The 23636-nt window shown below is 42.2% G+C and overlaps 1 protein-coding gene across 5 annotated transcripts in view; it reads left to right on the forward strand.

Annotated features, from left to right (window-relative positions):
- LOC129769392 (SET domain-containing protein SmydA-8) overlaps positions 1 to 23636 on the forward strand; it is a 43764-nt gene extending 20128 nt beyond the window's left edge. For all 5 annotated transcript variants that reach the window (XM_055771639.1, XM_055771640.1, XM_055771642.1 and 2 more), the window contains 3 exons: positions 9046 to 9197; positions 9256 to 9396; positions 22266 to 23636. In XM_055771639.1, coding sequence (XP_055627614.1) covers positions 9046 to 9197; positions 9256 to 9396; positions 22266 to 23538 — 1566 coding nt within the window. In that variant the 3' untranslated portion in view covers positions 23539 to 23636. The remainder of the gene's footprint in view (positions 1 to 9045; positions 9198 to 9255; positions 9397 to 22265) is intronic.

The following is a 23636-nucleotide window of genomic DNA, read 5'->3' on the forward strand; positions in this document are numbered from 1 at the left end:
TCACATATACCTAAAATAAACGTAGGAAAAAATTTGAATGCAAACTAGAGTAGTAATGTATTTCAAAATAATAAAAAAAAATGAATTTAATTTAAAATAAAAATAAAAAATAATTTCAATTTTTTTTCTAGTATTTGATTTTTTGATGAAAAAATTGTTTAAAAATATTGATGGATACATCTTAGCAAGATGTACTTTCAGTATTTTTTTCATTATTTTGTCTCAAAGCTATTGAGAATGGCGTGAAAAAAACGAACAGGTGCATTCTTCACCAAAGATCCTATGTTGTACCATATAAAAACTCAAATATAAGGTACTACTGTCAAAATGTTTTATTTAGTACCCTATACAATATTTTCCATACAGCAGGTGATTTGGTTTGGGGGCACTTTTTACTCCCGTACCCAGGCAGACCCTTTGGAAGTATAAAACAAATATTTTTTGTATCGTGCAACACTGAAAAAAATCTGAAAAAAATCATACATATCTAGAAAAGCCGTAGGAACACATTTACATATGAATTAAAGTAGTTGTTGAAGTATGTCATAATTTTTTCCATTTTTTAAAATATTGTAACTGCAAGGAGGCTATGAGAAATATATATTCGCTTGGAAACCGACAGAAGTCAGACGTCTTTTCTTTTCCCGTGAAGAAGCCAGAAGAAAATCGAAAATTTGGAAATTCTTCGTTTTGTGACGACATCTCTCAAGTTTATGGAAAACCATCCAATACGCAGCCATCAAATCCATTCTCGACGGTGTGATTCACCACAACAAGAATTCTTTTGGGCCGTCGCATACTGACGGTGGAAAACCCTTCGATCAGGAACGGGTAAGCCCCATCATTTTGGTCCTTCGAACCGGATCGAAGGTTCCCCCGACCAGAAGGGCAGGTGTGGTGAGTACACCATTTTGTTTGCAAGTTCATTTGGTGGTGTTGGTTGGCAAGTAGACTCGCGTGGGTGGTATGCCCGTGTCGGGAAGGATTTTTTACGTTCGTTTTTGCGCACCATCCTCGAGTTATTCGTTCGCCCAAAAAGTGGTAAACCGTGACGGGAAGGATACATTCGTTCGATTTTTACCATTTTTCGATATCCGCGTCGTGTAAAAGACATTACAACGCACAATTTACGTTCCAATCTTCCGAATTTTGATTCCGTATATTCGATCTGTGGTGGTAGTGAAGTGGTGATAGTGTAGTGAACCAAGATGTCCAGACCAGAGAAGAAGTTGGTCGAATGCTTTATGAAGCGCAAAGCACTATTCGTCGTTCGTGATTCCGTTGAAGTGTTCATCAATAATTTTGACAACCAGAATGACGTTTTCCAGATTCCGATTCGTGTTGAAGCGTTGGACAGAGTCTACAACGAATTCCTTGACAAACGGAGATCGAAAAGTATGATGATCCTGAGAAGTTTGAGGAGCATATGCAAGAACGAGCAACGTTCGAGGCGCGATACTGTTCGGCTAAAGGTTTTTTATTGATGAAACGTTCCATAGATCACAACCAACCAGCATTGAACACGTCTTTTACAGCCAATCATCCTCCAGCGAATTTCCACCTGCGATTACCCAAGATTGACCTTCCAAAGTTTGACGGAGATTTGTCTAGATGGCTTTCCTTCCGTGATACGTTTACATCCATGGTCCATTCCAATGCGGATATTCCGACAGTAGCGAAGATGCAGTACCTCTTACAATCACTGGAAGGAGAAGCTCATAAGCCATTCGAGTCAACCGATATAAGTGCGGATAATTACGCATTAACTTGGGACGCTTTATTGAAGCGTTACGACAATAAACGTTATTTGAAGCGTCAGCTATTCTGAGCTTTGTATGACCTCCCGCCACTCAACAAAGAGTCACCCCAAGAGCTGCATGACCTGGTTGATGACTACCAACGGCATGTCAAGGCTTTAGCGAAGCTGAACGAACCAGTCATCCACTGGGACACGCCGTTAATCAACCTGCTAAGCTACAAGCTGGATTCAACAACCCTCCGAGCCTGGGAGGAGAAGACTAGTAGCGCTGATGACATCACTTACGAGGAGTTGGTTGATTTCTTGTACCAGCGGGTCCGAATGTTGAAGTCCGTCGTCACCGATCTGCAGCAACGCTCCAATCAAGTCGGCCAAGTCAAGGTGGCCGGTTCCACACCAAACCAGAAGAAGCCATTCAAGATGGTATCCAATTCCGCCACGACCGAATCTAAGAGTTTCATTCCGCATTGTATTGCTTGTCCAGAAAACCATTTGTTATTCCAATGTCCAGCATTTTCCAAGATGTCCGTTTGTCAACGCAGAGAACTGGTATCCCAAAAACGCCTATGCTGGAATTGTTTCCGTTCTGGACACCAAAGTAGGAATTGTACGTCCAAGTATGATTGCCGAAATTGTCACCAGAGACACCACACGCTGCTGCACGAATCTGCAGTCCCGAAGGTACAATCCACTCCAGTTGTCATGTCTGGTCAGTCATCCCAGCAACCGAATCCACCCACGTTGACTGTTGTCGAATCCCCTGGATCAGCGAATCCGAATCCCCAAGTGAGTTTGTCGGCACAGTCGTATCAGTCCACAGTCCTATTGGAAACGGTTAACCTCCTTGTCGTAGACCAGAATGGCAAAGAGCATCCTGCTCGCGCGCTCCTAGATTCGGGATCAATGTGCAGTTTTATTACGAAGAAATTATCCAATGTACTCAACCTCCGCCGCACGAAAGTTGACATCGCCGTGTCTGGAATCGGTGAAGCATCGAAGCAGATCAAGCGCAAGTTGACTGCTACGATTAAATCCAAGTTGCTTTCGTATAGTACAACTCTCGATTTTCTGATTTTGAAGAAACCCACAGTATGCCTGCCAACTACGCCGATTGATATTTCCTCGTGGCAGTTCCCTGATGTTCCGTTAGCCGACCCACGATTCCACATTCCAGCCGACGTTGACATGATTGTCGGTGGAGAAGTATATTATGACCTGCACACCGGTTGTAAGATTTCCTGCGGCGAAGGAAAACCTGTATTCGTCGAAACCTCGTTCGGATGGACTGTTTCTGGGAAAGTAGTCATCCAATCACCCGATGTTCCACGTGTTTGTCACCTCACCACTGTAGACCGAAACCTGGAACAAGCCCTCCAGAAGTTCTGGGAGCTAGAAGCTGTTGAACCCTGCTTCATGTTATCCGCTGAAGAAAATTTCTGTGAAGATCAGTATGCCACTACCACCACTCGCGATTCGTCGGGTCGTTACGTTGTGTCCTTGCCACTCACCCGTGATCCGCTCGTCACTCTCGGCGAATCACGTTCAATCGCCGAGCGTCGCTTCTTGAACCTTGAAAAACAACTTGAGCGAGATCCAACCACCAAAGCTGCCTACTGCCGCTTCATGGAGGAATACGAACGCCTAAACCACATGAAGAAGCTCGTGGATCCAGTAGACGAAACCAAGCCACACTGTTTTCTCCCACACCACCCGGTGTTCAAGGAATCCAGCACCACTAGGAAGGTTCGAGTTGTGTTCGATGCATCCTGCAAGACGTCTTCTGGATTCTCTGTGAATGACCTGCAACTAGTTGGACCCGTCGTTCAAGATGATCTGCTATCGATCCACATCCGATTCCGCATCCACCAAATTGCATTCGTCGCCGACGTCTAAAAAATGTATCGACAGATCCTATTGCGTCAGCCGTTTCGTCGATATCAGCTCATCCTCTGGCGTCCTAGTCCAAACCAGCCAATTGCTACGTACGAACTGAACACTGTAACGTACGGTTTCGCATCATCACCTTTCTTAGCTACACGCACCCTTCAGAAAATCGCGCAGGACGCAAGTGATATCTATCCAGCCGCATCCGCGGTAGCCCAGAAGGATTTCTACGTGGATGATTTCCTGTCTGGTGCCGACACCGTTGAATCCGCTATCCAAATACGCCAAGAAATGACTGCCATGCTTTCAGCAGCAGGTTTCCCGTTGAAGAAGTGGGCTTCAAACTCACCAGAAGTCCTAGTTGATATTCCCGAAGAAGACCTAGCCTTTGCACCGTACCATGATCTCCAGGACGATCAATCCGTTTCCACACTCGGACTCATCTGGGAACCGAGAATCGACATGATGAGTTTCAAGGTTCAACTTCCACTGCCAGCATCTGTTTTAACTAAGCGGAAGATTATGTCGTACGTGGCGCAGATTTTTGACCCACTTGGCCTGGTGGGACCAATCATAGTTATCGCCAAACTCTTCATGCAGCGTCTATGGGCATTGAAAACCGAAGCTGGAGATTCATATGAGTGGGATCGTCCTCTTCCTCCACGTTTGCAATCCAAGTGGAAGGAGTTCCACGAAACGTTAGATACTATCGCATCTCTTCGAATTCCACGCTGTGTAACCGTAGCAAACGCAACCTCATTCCAACTCCATTTCTTTTCCGATGCCTCACAGAAGGCTTACGGAGCATGTTGTTATGTCCGCTCAGAATCCGCTGGGGTTGTTCGTGTCCAATTGCTGACTTCCAAGTCCAAAGTTGCACCGCTGGCCAAACAACAAACCATCGCACGTCTGGAGTTATGTGGGGCTGTACTCGCATCCAATCTCTATAAAAAGGTGGCCCATTCCATTCCGAAACCTGCTGAATTCTTCTGTTGGACAGATTCGTCAACTGTATTACATTGGTTGGAGTCTTCGCCGTCCCGATGGAAAACTTTCGTAGCTAATCGGGTAGCTATGATTCAAGAAGCTACAGAATCCTGCCACTGGAACCATGTTTCCGGAACATCCAATCCAGCTGATCCCCTCTCTCGTGGCGTCAATCCAATCGATCTCAAACAACTTCCCATTTGGTGGAACGGTCCGAACTGGTTATCCCTGCCACCATCCGATTGGCCTGTTAACGAAATGCCATCCCTTGACCCACATTGGATGTCGGAGGCCAAAAACAACGTAACCATGATAGCCACACTCAATTCCAACTTTTCCGATAAATTATTCAGCCGATACTCCTGCTTCAGCAAACTTCGTCGATCTATTGCATACTGGATGCGATATTTCCGTGCCCTGAAAGCCGCCGTCAAGAAGACCACCATCGAACCTTTTGAGACCTTAACAACTGACGACCTCCGTGATGCAGACATCGCCCTTTCTCGGCTAGCCCAGCGCGAATCATTTCCAGAAGAAATGTCCAATCTTATATCCGGGGAACGTATTCCTACATCGTCAGCATTGAAGTGGTTGCAACCGAAAGTCAGCAAGGAAGGTGTCATCCGAGTTGGTGGAAGACTCGGCAACGCCCCCGTGTCCGAAGATGTAAAGTTCCCAATTGTCCTCTCGTCGAAGCACCGGTTATCCGTCCTGCTAGCCAAGTACTACCACCATATGCTGCTCCATGCCGGTCCCCAGTTGATGCTTTCTTCGATTCGCCAGAAATTCTGGATCATCGGTGGCCGTAACTTAGTTCGCCGCACGTACCACCAATGTCACACGTGCTTCCGCAACAAACCCACCCTGGTGCAGCAGAGTATCGCCGACCTGCCTACAACAAGAGTGACTCCGACCAGACCATTCGCCGTATGCGGTATTGATTACTGCGGTCCCGTATATATCAAATCTCCGGTGCGTAACCGGACTCCTACTAAAGCGTACATCGCAATATTTGTATGCTTCGCTATACGTGCCGTCCATATCGAGCTTGTATCTGATATGTCAACACCGGCTTTTATGGCCGCTCTCCGCCGTTTCGTCGCCCGCCGTGGAAAGATGAAGGAAATCCACAGCGACAACGGCACCGCCTTCAAGGGCGCAGCAAACGAACTGCACAGACTCTACGCCATGTTAAAATCCAACCAAACCGAACGAAAGCAGATCCTAGACTGGTGTGCAGAGAACGAGATTATCTGGCGTTTCACCCCTCCGCGAGCACCACATTTTGGAGGGCTGTGGGAAGCAGCCGTTACATCAGCTAAGCATCACCTGTTACGTGAAATCGGCAATGTAAACGTTGGCTACGAGGACATGTGCACTTTATTGGCCCAAATTGAAATGTGCCTGAATTCGAGGCCCCTGGTTCCAATTCCAACCGATCCTTCAGACCTGGAAGTCTTAACTCCAGGACATTTCCTGATTGGAGCCAGTTTCCAAGCCGTTCCGGAAAACAACTTGTGCGACATTCCGGATAATCGTCTGACGCACTTTGAGCTCGCTCAGAAGCGACTCCAACGAATCTGGTCCAGATGGGCACCAGAATACCTCCAGCAACTCCAGTCACGCGTTACAAGGTCCAAGCCACCAGTAACCATCAAACCAGGTGCCGTCGTGGTAATCAAAGACGACAATCTACCACCAATACAATGGCCGCTCGGAAGGATCACTAAGGTTCATCCGGGCAAAGACGGAGTGGTACGTGTCGTCACCCTGAAGACTGCATCATCCGAAGCAATCGTCAGACCTGTAGCGAAGATTGCGCTATTACCAACAGCAGAAAATCATCATCCGGATCCTGAAAAATGAGACCTGGTAGAGCACGCCAAAATTTGCTCGATGCCTTCGTGGGAACCAAGCAGGTAATTGCGGTTCCAATACGTATCTTTATCTTGTCAGGTCTACCTGGTCTTTTCAATCCCCAGATGACGATACCCTGGGCTACTTATAACAATCTACATCGAGTTCAATGCCCGGCGAACCATAACAAACCGATCGTTGCCGGCAAATCACGTGCTTCTGTTGCGTCTTCACAACAACTGAGACTAGTCTCGAATCTTTAGATATTTAGTTTAAAAACAACGACAACATTGTTAAGTAATAGAATTGAACTAGCTAAACCAGTTCAAGGTGGCCGGAATGTTGAAGTATGTCATAATTTTTTCCATTTTTTTAAATATTGTAACTGCAAGGAGGCTATGAGAAATATATATTCGCTTGGAAACCGACAGAAGTCAGACGTCTTTTCTTTTCCCGTGAAGAAGCCAGAAGAAAATCGAAAATTTGGAAATTCTTCGTTTTGTGACGACATCTCTCAAGTTTATGGAAAACCATCCAATACGCAGCCATCAAATCCATTCTCGACGGTGTGATTCACCACAACAAGAATTCTTTTGGGCCGTCGCATACTGACGGTGGAAAACCCTTCGATCAGGAACGGGTAAGCCCCATCAGTAGTACTGAATCTCTAAATCCAAAAAAAAAAATCAAAATTTCAGTATTTTTTTTTTCAGTACTTAAATTTCCGATGACATTTTTTTTAATAATTTTTTTTTTTTGATACACCGTAGTGAGAATTTTTTTCAAATTTTTATATCGAAGCTTTTGAGGATGGCGTGAAATAAACGAAAAAGTACGTTCTTCGCTATTGATCCTATGTCAAACCACACATTTCTTATTTATTATCCTCTACAATATTCGCCATACAGCTAGTGATTTGGTTTGGGGGCACTGTCTGTGTTAAGAGCGTTTGACATTCACATAAAGAATACCCAAATTAAAACGCACATCTTTGAAATTTTCACACGTTCGACTTAATTAAAATTACCAACGAGTCATTAAATTGAAGCGACAAATTCTTTGGTGACACACGTGCATACTCACTACGAGTGATTACCAAGCAATGGCTATGGCATTGTAGTTCGGATTCGAGTTTGTATCTGAACCAGTCTACCATGTTCCGTGCGCATGTTCGATGCAACGAGCAAGAGAAAAACGCGGGACGGACTTAGCAATATAGGAACGAAAACATGAATTCAGATCGTGTCTAACTTTCGCAAATGTCTGTGATAATTGTTTATTTTCCCGCCACTTCTTGCTTATATGCCATGGGCAATGTTGTTGTTCCTAATGTTGACCCAGATCAGGCAATCCTATTCATAGATGTGACCAAATGTGTTGGGGTGAGGAAAAGTAGAATGAAATAACAGATGATGTAGATAATGTCATCATAAACATTTATGTTCGTAGCGCCCTATAATTTAATTTTTTTTATTCAACTGTAGAAATAGATACATTGATAATAAATTTTAAATTATCGGTATTTCATTCGGGTTTTTTTTCTGGTGCTATAAAATGTTTCAATATCCATGTTCGCTTGCAACTCGCTTGTCGTACTAACGTAACGCTATGTTGTTTTCAATCAGATGTTCATCCACTTTAGAAAGATGTTATTCTCTCGTTTGGTCCTTCCAAATGTGGATGAATAATGTGTTCCAAAACCTAATGAGTGACTTTTTGCTTGTTTGCAAACTTCATGAAAATTCCCGCGAAAAGAAACCGGTCAGTTGGATCCGGATACCTGATACCGGATACCGGATATTTACACATGAATGACATAGAAAAATGTTGCTATATGGGCGGAGATGTTATCGCACGAGAAAGTGGATGTCAAAGAAACGTCAATCCTAGAAAACCAAATCGTATCCAAGATTTACCAGAACGCATTTATCTATTTATCCATTTATCGAATTAAAAGTCCCAAAGTCAAGTTCCGACAAATGAAATTATGAATGCTCACCACTCGATGTTCTTTTCGTTCGAAAAAATGAAGCGGGCGTCTCCCCAGGGCAAAACCCGTTATCGTACCCGAAACCGTGCACTGATGAACAGTTAATTAAATAAACATTAAAATGAAAAACATTTAATCAATACCCAGGTGACGACTCGTGCGCAAGCAATAAAAAATTTTTCATTGTATGGCATGCAGTTGATCACCGCCTCAGGGCGTAAAATTTATTCCTGCCACACAATACAAAATAATATGCACACCACAATCTGACGAGGCGCGCAATCTGTGACGAAATTATCACTCGTGTGTGGATTGAACATTCGGAACATATTTTTATTTTTGCGACCTGGAAAATGCAGTCTGAAAAACTCGACGAACCCATTAGGACCAAAAACTGGAAATATTGAAATAACGGATGATATGAATATTCATAGGTGGGGAACCCTCAATGAAAACGTACACAATTTAATATTACCATCGCAAGATAACTCCCCTGGGGGATTCAAATGAAGCACAGGAAATATTATCACAAACGTCATTAAATTTCTCATTCTTATTTTTTTCACAGAAACATAGGAAACCAAAAAACCAACAACACAACTCCAACGAACGAGAAAATGAAAGTGAAAAAACAGAAACCCAAAAATCAAATGACCTCCCAGCAACAGAAGAAAACAACAACAAACCTTACATGGTGAAAAAGTCGGACATTTGTGGCCGGTTAGTAATTTGGGTTTGTTAAAACAAAATTAACTAATATATAACATACATGTTTCAGCTATTTAGTTGCCTCGCGGAATCTCGAAGCTGGGACGAAGATAATCGAGGTCGAACCTCTGGCAGTAGGTCCCTGGGCTGAAAGTGATCCCGTTTGCATTGGATGCCACCGCCAATTTGAGAAAGATAGTAAAATATTACGGTAAGCGAAATTTTCAAGTGACTCACTCTTTGATACTGATAACTTACCTGTTTGATTTTCTCCATTTGTGTATCCATTCATCGAACCTTTCCGATTCTTCCGAATAATTTCTCATTGTTCCTTATCTATAATATCGAAGATATAACTTTTGAATCACTGGAACAAACGCGTCATAGAGCAAAAATGGTGTTACGAGCAAAATTCTATCAAGCAAATATGTATGTAAATTCATTAATGTTCAGTTCAAAGAATCAAAAAAATTAAAGTAAAATTACAGAAAAAAAACATTTAGCTAAGCTTCCGGTGGACGAATGGCCCGGCACTTCCTGCTCTTGGTAGCGGTTCGAAATTTGCCTTGACGTTGGTTTCATCGTTCATCACAACGCAATCACACTTCGTCAGCATCATCGCATCCGGAATCGTATTTGTCTCGTTTATCGTCACGATTTAAGGTGAAGGTGGAAGCTAGCCACAAATGGCTGCCACAATGGCGCAGTAATTCTGATTATACGCGAGCGTAACATGAGCAAATTTATAACACATGCGAATTGGGGCTCTTCCGCATAGTAACTCGATGTTGATAATTCCTTAATGTTTTCCTTCGTTTTTCTTTTTTTTTTAATTCGTTTATTTTTACAGGCTCAGTTACTTAAGTTTAAAGGAGCCGAATTCTTAAATATATTTTTAAAACTATATATATATATATATATATATATATATATATATATATATATATATATATAGAAACAATTTTCTTACATCTATGGTTAGTAAGGTGGAAAACCGATTACTCGCGGTGTACTCGAGTTTAGAAGGGTGACATATTTTTAGGAGAAGGATGGGATATAAGGAAATTGTAACAATGTTGATGAACACTCAATTCTTAAATCTATTCGTATATCTATAGTTTATTTACATTTCAACTTATTCTACTATTTATAGCAAGGGGACGAATTACCCGCAAAGGAAGGAAAGGAGGGTATAAGGATGTAGGGACAATCACACACGAAGATCTATAGCTTTAAGGAAAACATATATATGGGACATGTAATCAAGGTCTAACCGAGCCAACACATCTCTCACCGGCACATTGGGCTGTCTTCCTCGGGCCCGAAGGGAGTTTTCTAAATTCGATCTGGCGACCAGATACACCTCGCACGACCAAACAATGTGCTCGATGTCGTGATAACCTTGGCCACAAACGCAGAGATTGCTGCTGGCAAGATTGAAACGGAAGAGTAGTGCATCTAACGAACAGTGATTGGACATGAGTCGGGAGAAGGTGCGGATAAAGTCCCGACTCAAGTCTAGACTTTTGAACCACGGTTTGAGGCTAACCTTAGGGATAATCGAGTGAAACCACCGGCCCAATTCATCTTCATTCCACTTGCGTTGCCAGTTAGCGATGGTATTTTTGCGAACTAAAGAATAAAATTCATTGAAGGCGATTTGACGCTGATAAATATCGCCTTCAATTGCACCTACCTTTGCCAATGAGTCAGCCCTCTCATTACCCGGAATTGAGCAATGTGAAGGGACCCAGACAAAGGTAATGACATAACAGCGTCTGGATAAAGCACTCAAAATTTCTCGTATTCTCTCAAGGAAGTACGGCGAGTGCTTTTCCGGCCTCACTGAACGGATAGCTTCGACAGAGCTAAGACTATCCGTTACAATGTAATAGTGTTCAACAGGTCGTGAGGCGACGCTGTCCAGCGCCCAGTATATCGCTGCCAATTCAGCAATATATACCGAGCAAGGATTCTGAAGACTGTGTGAGGTGCTAAAAATACGTTGAACACTCCAAATCCAGTGGACTCATTCAAAGAGGACCCATCAGTAAAGTATATATTATCACAATTGATACGCCCATACTTTGCATGAGATTGTAGGAACGAACCCCAATCTAAGATAATCTGGATTTTCATGGATTTTCTCCTTCATGAACAGATCGAAATGTACAGAGGAATTGATGTAGTCAGGAAAACAAACACGGTTGGGAATATAAGAGGAAGGAACAACCTGCATAGAGGTGAATTCATGATATGAATTCATGAATCCAGAATGAAAATTTAGCTCGATCAATTGCCCAAAATTTCCGATCACCAATGGATTCATAACCTTACACCGGATGAGGAACCGAAGAGATAATAAATTGAAGCGATCTTTTAGTGGGAGTACGCCTGCCAAAACCTCGAGACTCATGGTATGCGTTGAGGGCATACATCCCAACGCAATACGGAGACAAAGATACTGAATTCGCTCGAGTTTAATGAGGTGTGTTTTGGCAGCTGATTGAAAACAGAAACTGCCATACTCCATCACTGAGAGAATAGTTGTTCGATACAACATTATAAGATCTTCGGGATGGGCTCCCCACCAGGTGCCGGTAATTGTACGGAGAAAGTTTGTTCTTTGTTGACATTTTTTACTCAGATACCTAATATGGGCCCCCCAAGTACATTTGGAGTCGAACCAGACCCCAAGATACTTGAATGACATAGCATGAGTGATCGGTTTACCCAGAAGTTGAAGCTTTGGTTTTGCTGGTCTATGCTTCCTAGAAAAAACCACCATCTCTGTTTTCTCCGTGGAGAATTCGATCCCTAGCCCAATGGCCCAGGTTGAAAAATTGTTCAAAGTATCTTGTAAGGGTCCTTGCAGGTCGGATTCGTTTGATCCTACGACAGACACCACTCCATCATCTGCAAGTTGTCTTAGGCTGCAATTTTGTGTAAGGCAATTGTCGATGTCGCTTACATAGAAGTTGTACAAAAGGGGGCTTAAACATGAGCCCTGGGGGAGGCCCATGTAAGAGACCCGACTTACTGCCGAATCTCCGTGAGAAAAGTTCAAATGTTTCTCACAAAGCAAGTTATATAACATATTATTCAATAGAGGCGGCAGACCCCGAGAGTCTAATTTGTCTGACAAAACCTCTATTGAAACAGAATCAAAGGCCCCCTTTATGTCCAAGAATACTGAAGCCATTTGTTTTTTTTCGGCGTAAGCCATTTGAATTTCTGAAGAAAGCAACGCAAGACAATCATTCGTCCCCTTGCCCCTGCGGAACCCATATTGTGTATCTGAGAGTAGGCCATTCGTTTCAACCCATCGATCAAGGCGTAACAAGATCATTTTCTCCAACAATTTCCGTATACAAGACAGCATTGCTATTGGACGGTACGAATTGAAGTCGGACGCGGGTTTTCCGGGTTTTTGAATAGCTATAACTCGTACTTGTCTCCAATCATCTGGAACAATATTATGCTCCAGAAACCGATTGAATAAGTTCAACAAGCGATGTTTCGCCACATCAGGGAGATTTTTCAGCAAGTTGAACTTAATTCTATCCGATCCCGGAGCAGAATTGTTACATGAAAGGAGAGCAAGAGAGAATTCTACCATCGAAAACTCGGAATCAAGATCGCACCTATCTTGTGGTATATCTCGAACTATTTTTTGCACAGGAGCGGAATCAGGACAAACCTTCCGTGCGAAATTAAAAATCCATCGATGTGAATATTCCTCGCTTTCATTGGATGAAGAGCGATTTCTCATGTTTCGAGCCACTTTCCATAATTTTTTCATTGACGTTTCTCGTGACAAACCTCCCACGAAATTTCGCCAATAAGCACGTTTTTTCCCTTTGATCAAGTTTTTAAATTGATTTTCAAGGTCCAAATACGTCTGAAAATTTTCAGGGGTTCCACGTTTCCGAAAAGCTTTAAATGCATTCGATTTTTCTACATAAAGCTTGGAACATATGCTATCCCACCATAGATTGGGAGGCCTTCGACGAATAGTGGAACCTGGGATGGGTTTCGTTTGAGCGCGAACCGCGCTGTCATAGATCAAACGAGAAAGGAAGTTATACTCCTCCAATGGAGGTAAACCATCTCTGGAATTGATGGCTAGAGCAATCGCGTCCGTATATTTTTTCCAGTCAATGTGTCTTGTGAGGTCATATGCCATGTTTATAGATTCAGAAGAATTCGACCCAATGGTGATGGAAATTTTGATTGGCAAGTGATCACTACCGTTGGGGTCCTGGATTACATTCCACTTGCAATCTAACGATAGTAAATTCGAGCAAAGCGAGAGTTCAAGAGCACTTGGGTTAGCAGGAGGTTTAGGCACACGTGTTGTTTCCCCAGTGTTCAAAACGGTCATATTGAAGTTGTTACAAAGGTCATATATCAACAATGAACGATTGTCGTCGTACTGTTCCCCCCAGGCAGTTCCATGAGAGTTGAAGTCTCCCAAGATCAATCGTGGCTCAGGAAGGAGTGAGCACATGTCATCAAGTTGTTTGCGGCTAACCGCAGCTCTCGGAGGCCAATACAAGCTGACAATACAGAGGTCTTTGCCTCTGATGTTTGCATGACAAGCAACAGCTTCGATCCCTCCAATAGGTGGAAGGTCAATTCGAAAAAATGAGTGGCACTTATTGATCCCCAGAAGCACCCCTCCGTATCTGTCATCACGGTCCAAGCGTATAATATTAAAATCGTGGAAAGAGATATCATCTCGCGAAGAAAGCCAAGTTTCGGACAGAGCAAAAACATCACAATTGAAATTATGAATTAAAAATTTGAATGTATCCAATTTAGGGATAAGACTACGACAATTCCACTGAAAAACAGTGATATCTCCGACCTCTCTATCTAAATTAGACATCAAGAGAGATAATCATTGCAAGGAGGGGCCATGTTTGCATCAATTGTTGCAAAATTGTCTTTAATACTGGAAGCATTGAGATGACAAGGGTTCTGATGGAGTCGGAAACATTAAAACACTTGAAGATTTGATCCAAAAGGTCAGACAACTTTATAAATCCCGATTGGGAAGTCGAGCTGGACGGAAAAACAGGGACAGTTGGGGTTTTTGATGTCCCCTCGAGTGCTGGGTCGTTCGAAGGTGAACTATTCCCACGGAAGCCAGGAGGAACCTGATTTTGCTTGTCCGCTGCACTCGATTTTTTAGGCAAGCTAACTGGGGGTATCACCGGGGGGACTTGTTCTTGAACTTTGGGAGTGGTCACATTTTTGCGCCGGGGATTCCCTTTGAAAATAAACGGTGTGCCCCCGCTAGCTGTGTCCGCTTCCATTTCATCAACTGGCAACGTGGAAAAGATATTGTGTGTTGAGATTGGTTGTTGTTGTTGTTGGGCCAGTGGAGAAGCGCCCTTTAAAATTTCCGCAAAAGTGCGCTTCGAGCGTTCCTTTAAAGAGCGCTTCTGTTTCTCCCAGCGACTCTTGTAAGTTTCACAAGCTGAGAGCGCGTGTGGGGATCCTCCGCAATATGGACACTTATGCTCAGTCGCACTGCAGGATTTCCCCTCATGTTGCTCTCCGCAAGTGGCACAGCGCTCTTTGTTGGCACAATAATCTGAAGTGTGACCAACTGACTTGCATTTGTTGCAAGTCATGGGCTTTGGCACGAAGAGTCGCACAGGTAGTCTCAATTTGTCCACCATAACGTAGTCAGGGAGGGCGGCACCAGCAAAGGTGACTCGAAACGAGTCTGACGGCGTAAATTTAGTTTGGTCCCCATCATGGGAGAGTTTCCCGAGTTGGCGACAGTCCAAGATCTTTACTTCCATTGAGGGAAGCTTCTTGAACTTGCCTTTTCCTTCTTTTTTTATTTGTTCGCTCGTCAGACCCGTTTCAGTTATCACCCCCTCAATTTCTACGTTATGGGAGGGTATAAATGTTCTATATTCGAGAGTGAAGTGTTGGTCAGCAACAATCTCGTTTGCGTGTTTCCGTTCATTCACGACAACCCGCAATTTGTTCGGTCTAACCCTGCGAATTTCAGATACAGAAGTGTATCTGGCCAGATCTTTCATGATCTGAATCACGTTAAGGCTTTTTCCTTTTGGTTTTGGTCGGAGGAAAACAACCCACGGGCCAGTTCCAGGTGCATCTTCTGGATAAACTCTGACACGTGGAGCGGAGACAACAGAGGGAGAAGACGAGGACGAGGACGAGGACGTGGATTGGGTTGGATCGGAAACATCAGAAGGGGGAAGCGAAATCGATGATGGGAGAGGGGGAGTGGAAGTAACAGTGGGTTCAGAAGGGAGGCTTGCTATTTTCTTAGAGGGGGGCTTGGAAGGATGAGCAGATTCATCCCCAGAAGAATTATCTTCTTTTTGAGGGACTCGTTTATGTTTTTTCCCAGATCTTGAATGGGATTCATTATCGGAGATCTCCATCTCTGGAGATCCTCCACTATTCTCCATTTTACAAAATTTTTTGTCTTATTTCTAATCTATTATTGATTTTAACAATAATCTCAAAAAAAAAATAACAAAACAATTATGATGATAATATTAAGCAATGAACATATGAGTTGAACAATAATATTAATATTAAATATGTGTACCTTAATATAAAAGTTGTTCCGATACTGCGCTCTACTGCCCTAACCAGGGAGAGACAGAGGCTACGCGCTATGGATCAACACAATAGCGCAAGAATAGCTCACACGGTCACGTGATGATAATTCCCGTTAACGACAGCCATACGATGGCGATCCCGTTATGCCAATGTTCAACAGCCGCCAAGGGCTGCAAGCTGCAAGAGCGCTGCTTCCTTTGTTCCACTTCACAAAAGGTCAATTCGAAAGCGGACAGCAATGACCTTCACTCGTACACTATACCAATCGCACAATAGTAAAAGTGGCAACGCACAATAACGACACTGAACTTTACTCGTCAAGAGTTGGATAGCGAATGTTTTCCTTCGTTGATCGTATTGTTTCCACATATTCACGTTGGAGAGCCTTAACACTTCTGTTCGTTGGCCGAGGCATTGTGATTGAATGTAATACTTTTCCGTTTACTGTTTTTGAAAGCATGGGCAGCCGTGGCAGTGTTCCGAGCTCTGCAATACAACTTTCTTACCCAATGTTAAAGTTGCTAAAATTTACATTATAGACCCATTAAACGTAAAAATAATAATGGTATTGATATCAACATAATTTTATTCTATTGATTTTCATGACATGAAACGCTATGACTCAGGAATAACATTTTATTGAGTGGTTTTTATAGCTGTTTCGATGATGTAGTCTGGCATCAGTGTCGAAAAAATAACGATGCTTTCACCAATATAAACAAAACCATTGCCGAAGATTGAAAAATGAAAATTTAACTTTCAGAGCACCAGCTCGAGTTTGCCGACGTTTTTCACTATACAGTGCGACAGCAGATGAAAATTTAATACCTTGTGAGTAATCGATTAGTGTTTGGTTGATATTACTTGATGGGAAGTGTGCGAAAGCGATCATTTTCTTCACACTGTTTCGCAAAATGATTGATTTTCGGTCGAGGAGTAAAAGAGGGGATGAAAGAAATGAGCGCTATTGTGGCTAGCTTCCACCTGCACATTAAAACCACTACCTTTTTATGCTCGGCTTGTATTTTAGCTCGATACACTCCGACGGAGGAGTTAGGATTCTGCTTGAGAACGCTGGCCACTTTTTTTGTCGTCGCCCGGCTTTGTCTATCGATTTTCCTCCAAATGCAAACTTGCATTGCAGATAAACATTCCGCAAACACTTTTATTAAGTTTATGACAGTTGATTTGGCTACAACTTAACGATTTCACAAACTCGACGTACGAGCAGCTCGGGTTTTCGCGAGGAGCATCGAAATTTTTAAGCGTTGCGTCTCTTGCTTGGATGCCAGTTTGATAACTGAAGAGCTGAAGAGGTAAATTGGTCTCTCGAAATGCAAACGCAGAGAACGAGCACTGCAAAATGTGAACGGATCCTGTGGAGAGAGGAAATACTGCAATTTAAGCCCCGACCGAAGCAACTTATTGGCACGGCCAGAGCGTTATAGCAGAGGATTTGCAATTTCTATTATAAAGTCATAATACTTTTAGCAAACAGTCAGCATCAAACCGATGTGCGATTTTGTTCGCAACTGCAAAGCAATGGTAGAAATTGATAGAATAATACAAAGCATCGATTTTCATGTAGTCTGGCGCGGAGCTTTTTTTTTACACGCACTGTTCAGCCCCTGAAAGGATGTGAAAACTGCATCGCTAGCCCTACCCCTTGGTTTTCAGCCAGCCAGCCTGAAGTACATAAATATAGCAGCACCGTTCTGGCCACCAGGTCGTGCTGATAACGCGGTGAGAAGGTTTAACCGAAGATAAGCTAGTTCTCTCTTCTAGCTAGCCTCACATCCTCTCTTGAACCACCACATGTGTCTTCCAAGCTTAGGTGAATTTGCACTTTCCTCTCTGGAGCCACCAAATGTGGCTGCGAGGTGTGCTGATAACGCGAAGGGATAAACAGCCCTTCATTGGACGCTTTTTGGTAGGCCAGGTCACGCAGAACACATAACAAGTATGCGCTTACTGGTGTGATCCGGTAGTACCGCGTTACTTGGGATTTGGCCGAGTGAAGTCAAATAGGGAAGGAAAATGGAGGGGAAAGGGAAGATTGTTGGGATTTTCGGATCTGACCGAAGTTAATTCGGCCCCCATATACTCACTACAGCTCCTGGTCCTTCTGGTTCTCCTAATCTTAGGCGGTGGTTCTCGCTGTCGCTCCCTTAGCTCCTCTGGTGGCCTCTCCTTCATAGATGTGATATTGTTGATTTAGACATTTACTCGGTTGATTTAGTTTCTGCCACGACGCTTCTGCGTTCGTGGTCCAATTGAAAGTGCGTTTATTCAGCGAAGTTAGTTTCTTTTATACATCAATTTTCCCTATGGCCTCCTTGTGAGGTCTTATTTCATGCCAAAAGGGCGCAATATAGGGAATAGGAATATCATTATTATTTTATATCTAACTCAGGCGCGATATCTCTTTTCCTCTCCGTTTTATTGCTTTTACTTTATTATACCCTAAACGAGCTCCTCAGGTTTCTCACGACCTTCGTAAATAGTTCATTGTTATAGCGATCTCTCTCTGGGATTTCTCCCGACCTTCGGTATTTACGATCTAACAACACACTCTATAGCTAGGGAATGAATCACACTTTGAAATCGTGATCCGTGCGGCGACACCCGTAGTGAAGTGGAGTGGGGATTTTTTTCCGAATCATGTAGTAATTACCACCCAATTAGTAGAAGCAAAAGCAACAATAGTAGCAAAGTCTACCGTTTCATCAAGTAGTAAATTATCAGAACTAGTATCTAGAATCCTCTATAAACTTTTGAATTAGAACGTCCAGAGACACTTTGCTCTCCGTGAAACAGTAAACCACGTGACCAGAGCTTCCGCTTTTGTGCTATCGATTTAAGATGCACACATTGGTTTTGTTTTTATACCTTGTCGAATTTAGATTATTATGCTTTCTATTGGTCGTGTTATATGAAAAAGTTATTTTTGCAATCTTTTTAGGATTAACAGATCAAAAAATTTAGTTTTCTTCGCATTTCCGACTTTCCAGCTTTTCTTCTCAACTGCGAATGTTTGTTATTTACTCTTTCCGTCTTTGACGTACCTCTAACTCTGTTGGTTTCCCCATCGTTTTCTCATTTTTCCAAAACTCCAAAACAATATGCAACAACAAACAGACAAATATTTGAGTCGGTTCGTCAGAACGAGCGTACGATCCACGGTTCATTACAAATGAACTACGGTTCATAAAAGAGCCGCGGCACAAAAAAAGTCGCTTTTCAAAAGAGTCTCGGCTCAAAAATAGCCGCGGTTCAAGAGAATCTTGGCTCAAACAAAAAAAACGCAGTTCAAAAGAGTCTCGGCTCAAAAAAAGCCGCGGTTCAAAAATGAGCCGCTCAAATGAGCCGGCTAGTTTCAATGAACGAGCGGCTTTGAGCCGCTCACTGAAATGAACCGTTTTGCCCAATCCTAGCCTAACGTAATCCTACGTCAACTATGCGGTCATGTCTCAGATACAACCCTCCTGTAACTTTTGTACTTTTTTTTCAATTTTAAATGCTATCATACTTTATATCAAATATACACGGAGAGAAATCATTAGTAAATATAACGATTTTTTTGGTAAATGCTACCAATCTATAGCCATTTTCTACCGTACTAATAAACATATACAGTGACTCAAACCCGTAATCGTACTCCATCATGCAGATCTCTTTTCCCTTCTTGTGAAAGACGAAAACAAGCTTTCGGAAAATTCTATTCTGATAAAGTCATAGTGTAATATGAGAGTTAAAAGGTTTGCTATCTGTTTTCAGAAAATTGGTTTTTATTTCTCTACAAATGGCAAATGTATGTGCTAATGTATGAAAATTGACTCAAACTCATGATCGTACGCTGGTTAAAATTTCTACTCGATTTCGAAGTCGTTGGTCAATTTTCGAATTCCATCATTAGTATGGTACGAGGGTCACTATTTATATTTCGGGAATAGTAACAAAAACAAATAGTTAAGCTGCGAATATATTTTTATTGTTTTTCAAAGTACTCGCCACGATGATCGATACACTTTTGCATGCGCTTAAACCAATTTTCAAAGCATTTATTCCAATCGACACGAGCCTTTTTTTTGAGCGATTGTCAAATTATGTGGGATCCAAAGTGAACATAATTTTCGCACAACTAAGTGTTCATGTAAAATCGCATATATGCTGGTGGAACTAGTGCTTAGGGATGCCTCAATCTCACAATAGGTTACATGACGATCTTGCTTAATCATTTCGTGCACAGCATCGATGTTTTTTGGCACTACAGTCGATTTTGGACGACCTTCACGAAACTCGTCGGACAGCGAACTACGACCACGATTGAATTCACTATACCAGCGATACACAGTGGTTTTTGATGGAGCTTCATCGCCAAAAGTCAAATTAAGTTGATTGACGCACTCTTGTTGTGATAATCCACGTCGAAAGTCGTAAAAAATCATCGCACGAAAATGTTCACGATTCAGTTCCATTTTTTTGCCGAGACCAAACTTTCAACTAAACATAAAATAAACAAATAGCGTCCGTATGACAAAATGTTCTGAGTACGTATATCGTCAAAAATGTCAAACTTTACGATGGAACCGTCAGATGGACTCACATGACATCAGTGTTGCCAATTCCCGAAATATAAATAGTGACCCTCGTATCTCTTGTTCATTGCAACTATCTTTAGCTGTCTTTGGCCTTATCGATGAGCTTTTTGGTATATTCGGAAGAAGTATATATCAATTTTTCATCAAGTGGTTTTTAAAATCGTTATTTTTAGAAATTTAATTGTTTCTAAATTTTCTACACAGATAACTTCCTCAGTTTTCTTACTGGGATTAATGTCGGAAGATTATGGAGGAATATCAATAACTTTCGAGCAATTGTAATGTAACCATGTACGAACATTATATGTCTTGAGCTCTGGGTCATTGTCTTGGCAAAACTTGAATCCTCGATTACATCTCATTTTGTTGACACTTTGCTTCATATTTTCCTTCAGGATGCTCAAAACAATTCTGATACAAGAGCCCATATCAAGGCTAGAGACGAATGCACTGCAAATGTTTAAAGTCTCTATAACTATATAAATATAGTTGTAAATGTGAAGTGATATGAGAACAGTCTCGCTAGTTCGCCAAGCACTACAAGGTGGCGCATAAGTCACGCAACCGATTTGCACAAAAACAAATTTCATATAAAAAATGTCTTACGATACAAAATCTTTATTCTCGAATAAAAAACGATAGAAAATCGACAACTGAACCGCACGATAGTTGCAGCGCGATCTTTACTTTTGTTTCCTTCAAAGAGCGTTGCGTGACTTATGCGCCACCCTGTATGTTCTTCTCTCCCAATCTCATTTTTTCCTGCCGCCGGACCGAGAAAAATGATTTCGTTTCTGCCGCCGGAGCCACATTTTTTGGTAAAAGTAGGCAGTTCTTCATCGCTATCGACCGATGATTCCAATTGTCGGCGGTTGTAGAGGGGGTATTATTTGTGTTGGGTATTTCCGAGAAGGAATCGATTCTTCCTTTGAGCGTTAATAATTCTTTTCCGGCTAAATGAAGTGGTATGATAATCACTTTAATCGGACGAAATGGAATGTCTAAAAGCTATATGCTTGTTACGAGGGTCACTATTTATATTTCGGGAATTGGCAACACTGATGTCATGTGAGTCCATCTGACGATTCCATCGTAAAGTTTGACATTTTTGACGATATACGTACTCAGAACATTTTGTCATACGGACGCTATTTGTTTATTTTATATTTAGTTGAAAGTTTGGTCTCGGCAAAAAAATGGAACTGAATCGTGAACATTTTCGTGCGATGATTTTTTACGACTTTCGACGTGGATTATCACAACAAGAGTGCGTCAATCAACTTAATTTGACTTTTGGCGTTGAAGCTCCATCAAAAACCACTATGTATCGCTGGTATAGTGAATTCAATCGTGGTCGTAGTTCGCTGTCCGACGAGTTTCGTGAAGGTCGTCCAAAATCGACTGTAGTGCCAGAAAACATCGATGCTGTGCACGAAATGATTAAGCAAGATCGTCATGTAAACTATTGTGAGATTGAGGCATTTCTAAGCATTAGTTCCACCAGCATATATGCGATTTTACATGAACACTTAGTTGTGCGAAAATTATGTTCACGTTGGATCCCATATAATTTGACAATCGGTCAAAAAAAAGGCTCGTGTCGATTGGAATAAATGCTTTGAAAATTGGTTTAAGCGCATGCAAAAGTGTATCGATCATCGTGGCGAGTTCTTTGAAAAACAATAAAAATATATTCGCAGCTTAACTATTTGTTTTTGTTCCCATTCCCGAAATATAAATAGTGACCCTCGTACTTATTTATTGCTAAGCCATTGCTATTGCTATTATATCATAGATATAAGTCGCTTCTAGTTTTTTCCATAAGAAATATCGTTTCTGATGCACAATTTTCTATTCATTTCAGATGTGCTGAATGTGGATGGAGAATTTGCTCACAAGACTGCAACGGTCTTGCAGCCCATAAGCCGCACCGAAGACTGGAATGCATTCCTCTCAAAGAGCACAATGTTTCGAAGATCTTGGAGAAAAGTTCTGCTGTGAATGTTAAACTAATGTACGAAGCGATATTCGCCCTCCGATGTTTGCTGCTGAAGAAGGTGGACCCAGAAAAGTATGAACACCTCCTCAAAATGGATCCCTTGAATGAGTTGAGGGAACAAATTTCCGACCTGTGGAAGCGCAATCAGCAAACAATAGTCGCCAGAATTCGGGATGAGTGGCAATTTGAGGAATTTTCAGAACGAGAGATTCATACTGTCTGCGGTATAATCGAGGTGAACTCCTTCCAGATTGGTCCGAACAATGTTCATGCAAGAGCTTTGTATCCGGAGGCGTTTTATCTTATGCATGATTGCACGCCCAATACCACGCACACCGACGATCTGGAAAGCCAAATACTTTCAGTACGACTGACCAAGGATCTCAAAGCTGACGATCCAATCACTTTGTCGTATTCATACACTCTTCAAGGAACGTTGAAGCGGAGACAGCATTTGTATAGTAGCAAATTTTTCTGGTGTCGATGCAACCGCTGCACTGATCCAACAGAGTTTGGGACACACTGTAGCACGTTAAAATGTTCCAGTTGTCCGAACGGACTTGTTCTGCCGACTGACCCGTTGGATCAGAATGCTGAATGGAAATGTAAAACCTGCACATACACAGTTTCAGCAAAAAATGTTAACCAGCTTCTTGATAAACTATTCAAAGAAGTTGATGCCATCGATGGAAACAGCGTCCAACTTTACGAAGAATTCATAGAGAAATATAGGAATGTGTTACACGAGAATCATTACCTGTTTCTATCAGCGAAACACTCGCTTTGTCAGCTGTATGGCAAAATTGAAGGCTATCTGTTACCCGAAATGACGCTGGAACAAGTCAAGCATAAGGAAACTCTTTGTCGCGATCTGCTCACTCTAGTCGATAAATACGAACCAGGACTGAGTCGCTTGAGAGGGGTAGTTATGTACGAACTACATGCACCAATCATGGTACTGTCACAGTATCAGTTCCAGACTAAACAGATTACTCTCAACCAACTAAAACAAAAACTGCACGAAGTCCGGCAACTACTGAGTCAAAGTGCAGAAATTCTCTCCTTTGAAACACCGGGATCACCAGAATATGATATGGCACTTGCAGCCCGGGGTGCGTTGCAGCAAATGCAAACGTAATGCATTGAAGATATTGCTTCCTCTGTTTTTATTAATTTTGTTTTCTTTTTTTTTATTTTGCAAATAAAGAAAAGTTGTTAAAGTAATTGATAAAATTA

Source organism: Toxorhynchites rutilus, chromosome 2, assembly GCF_029784135.1.
Source record: "Toxorhynchites rutilus septentrionalis strain SRP chromosome 2, ASM2978413v1, whole genome shotgun sequence".
NCBI lineage: Eukaryota > Metazoa > Arthropoda > Insecta > Diptera > Culicidae > Toxorhynchites > Toxorhynchites rutilus.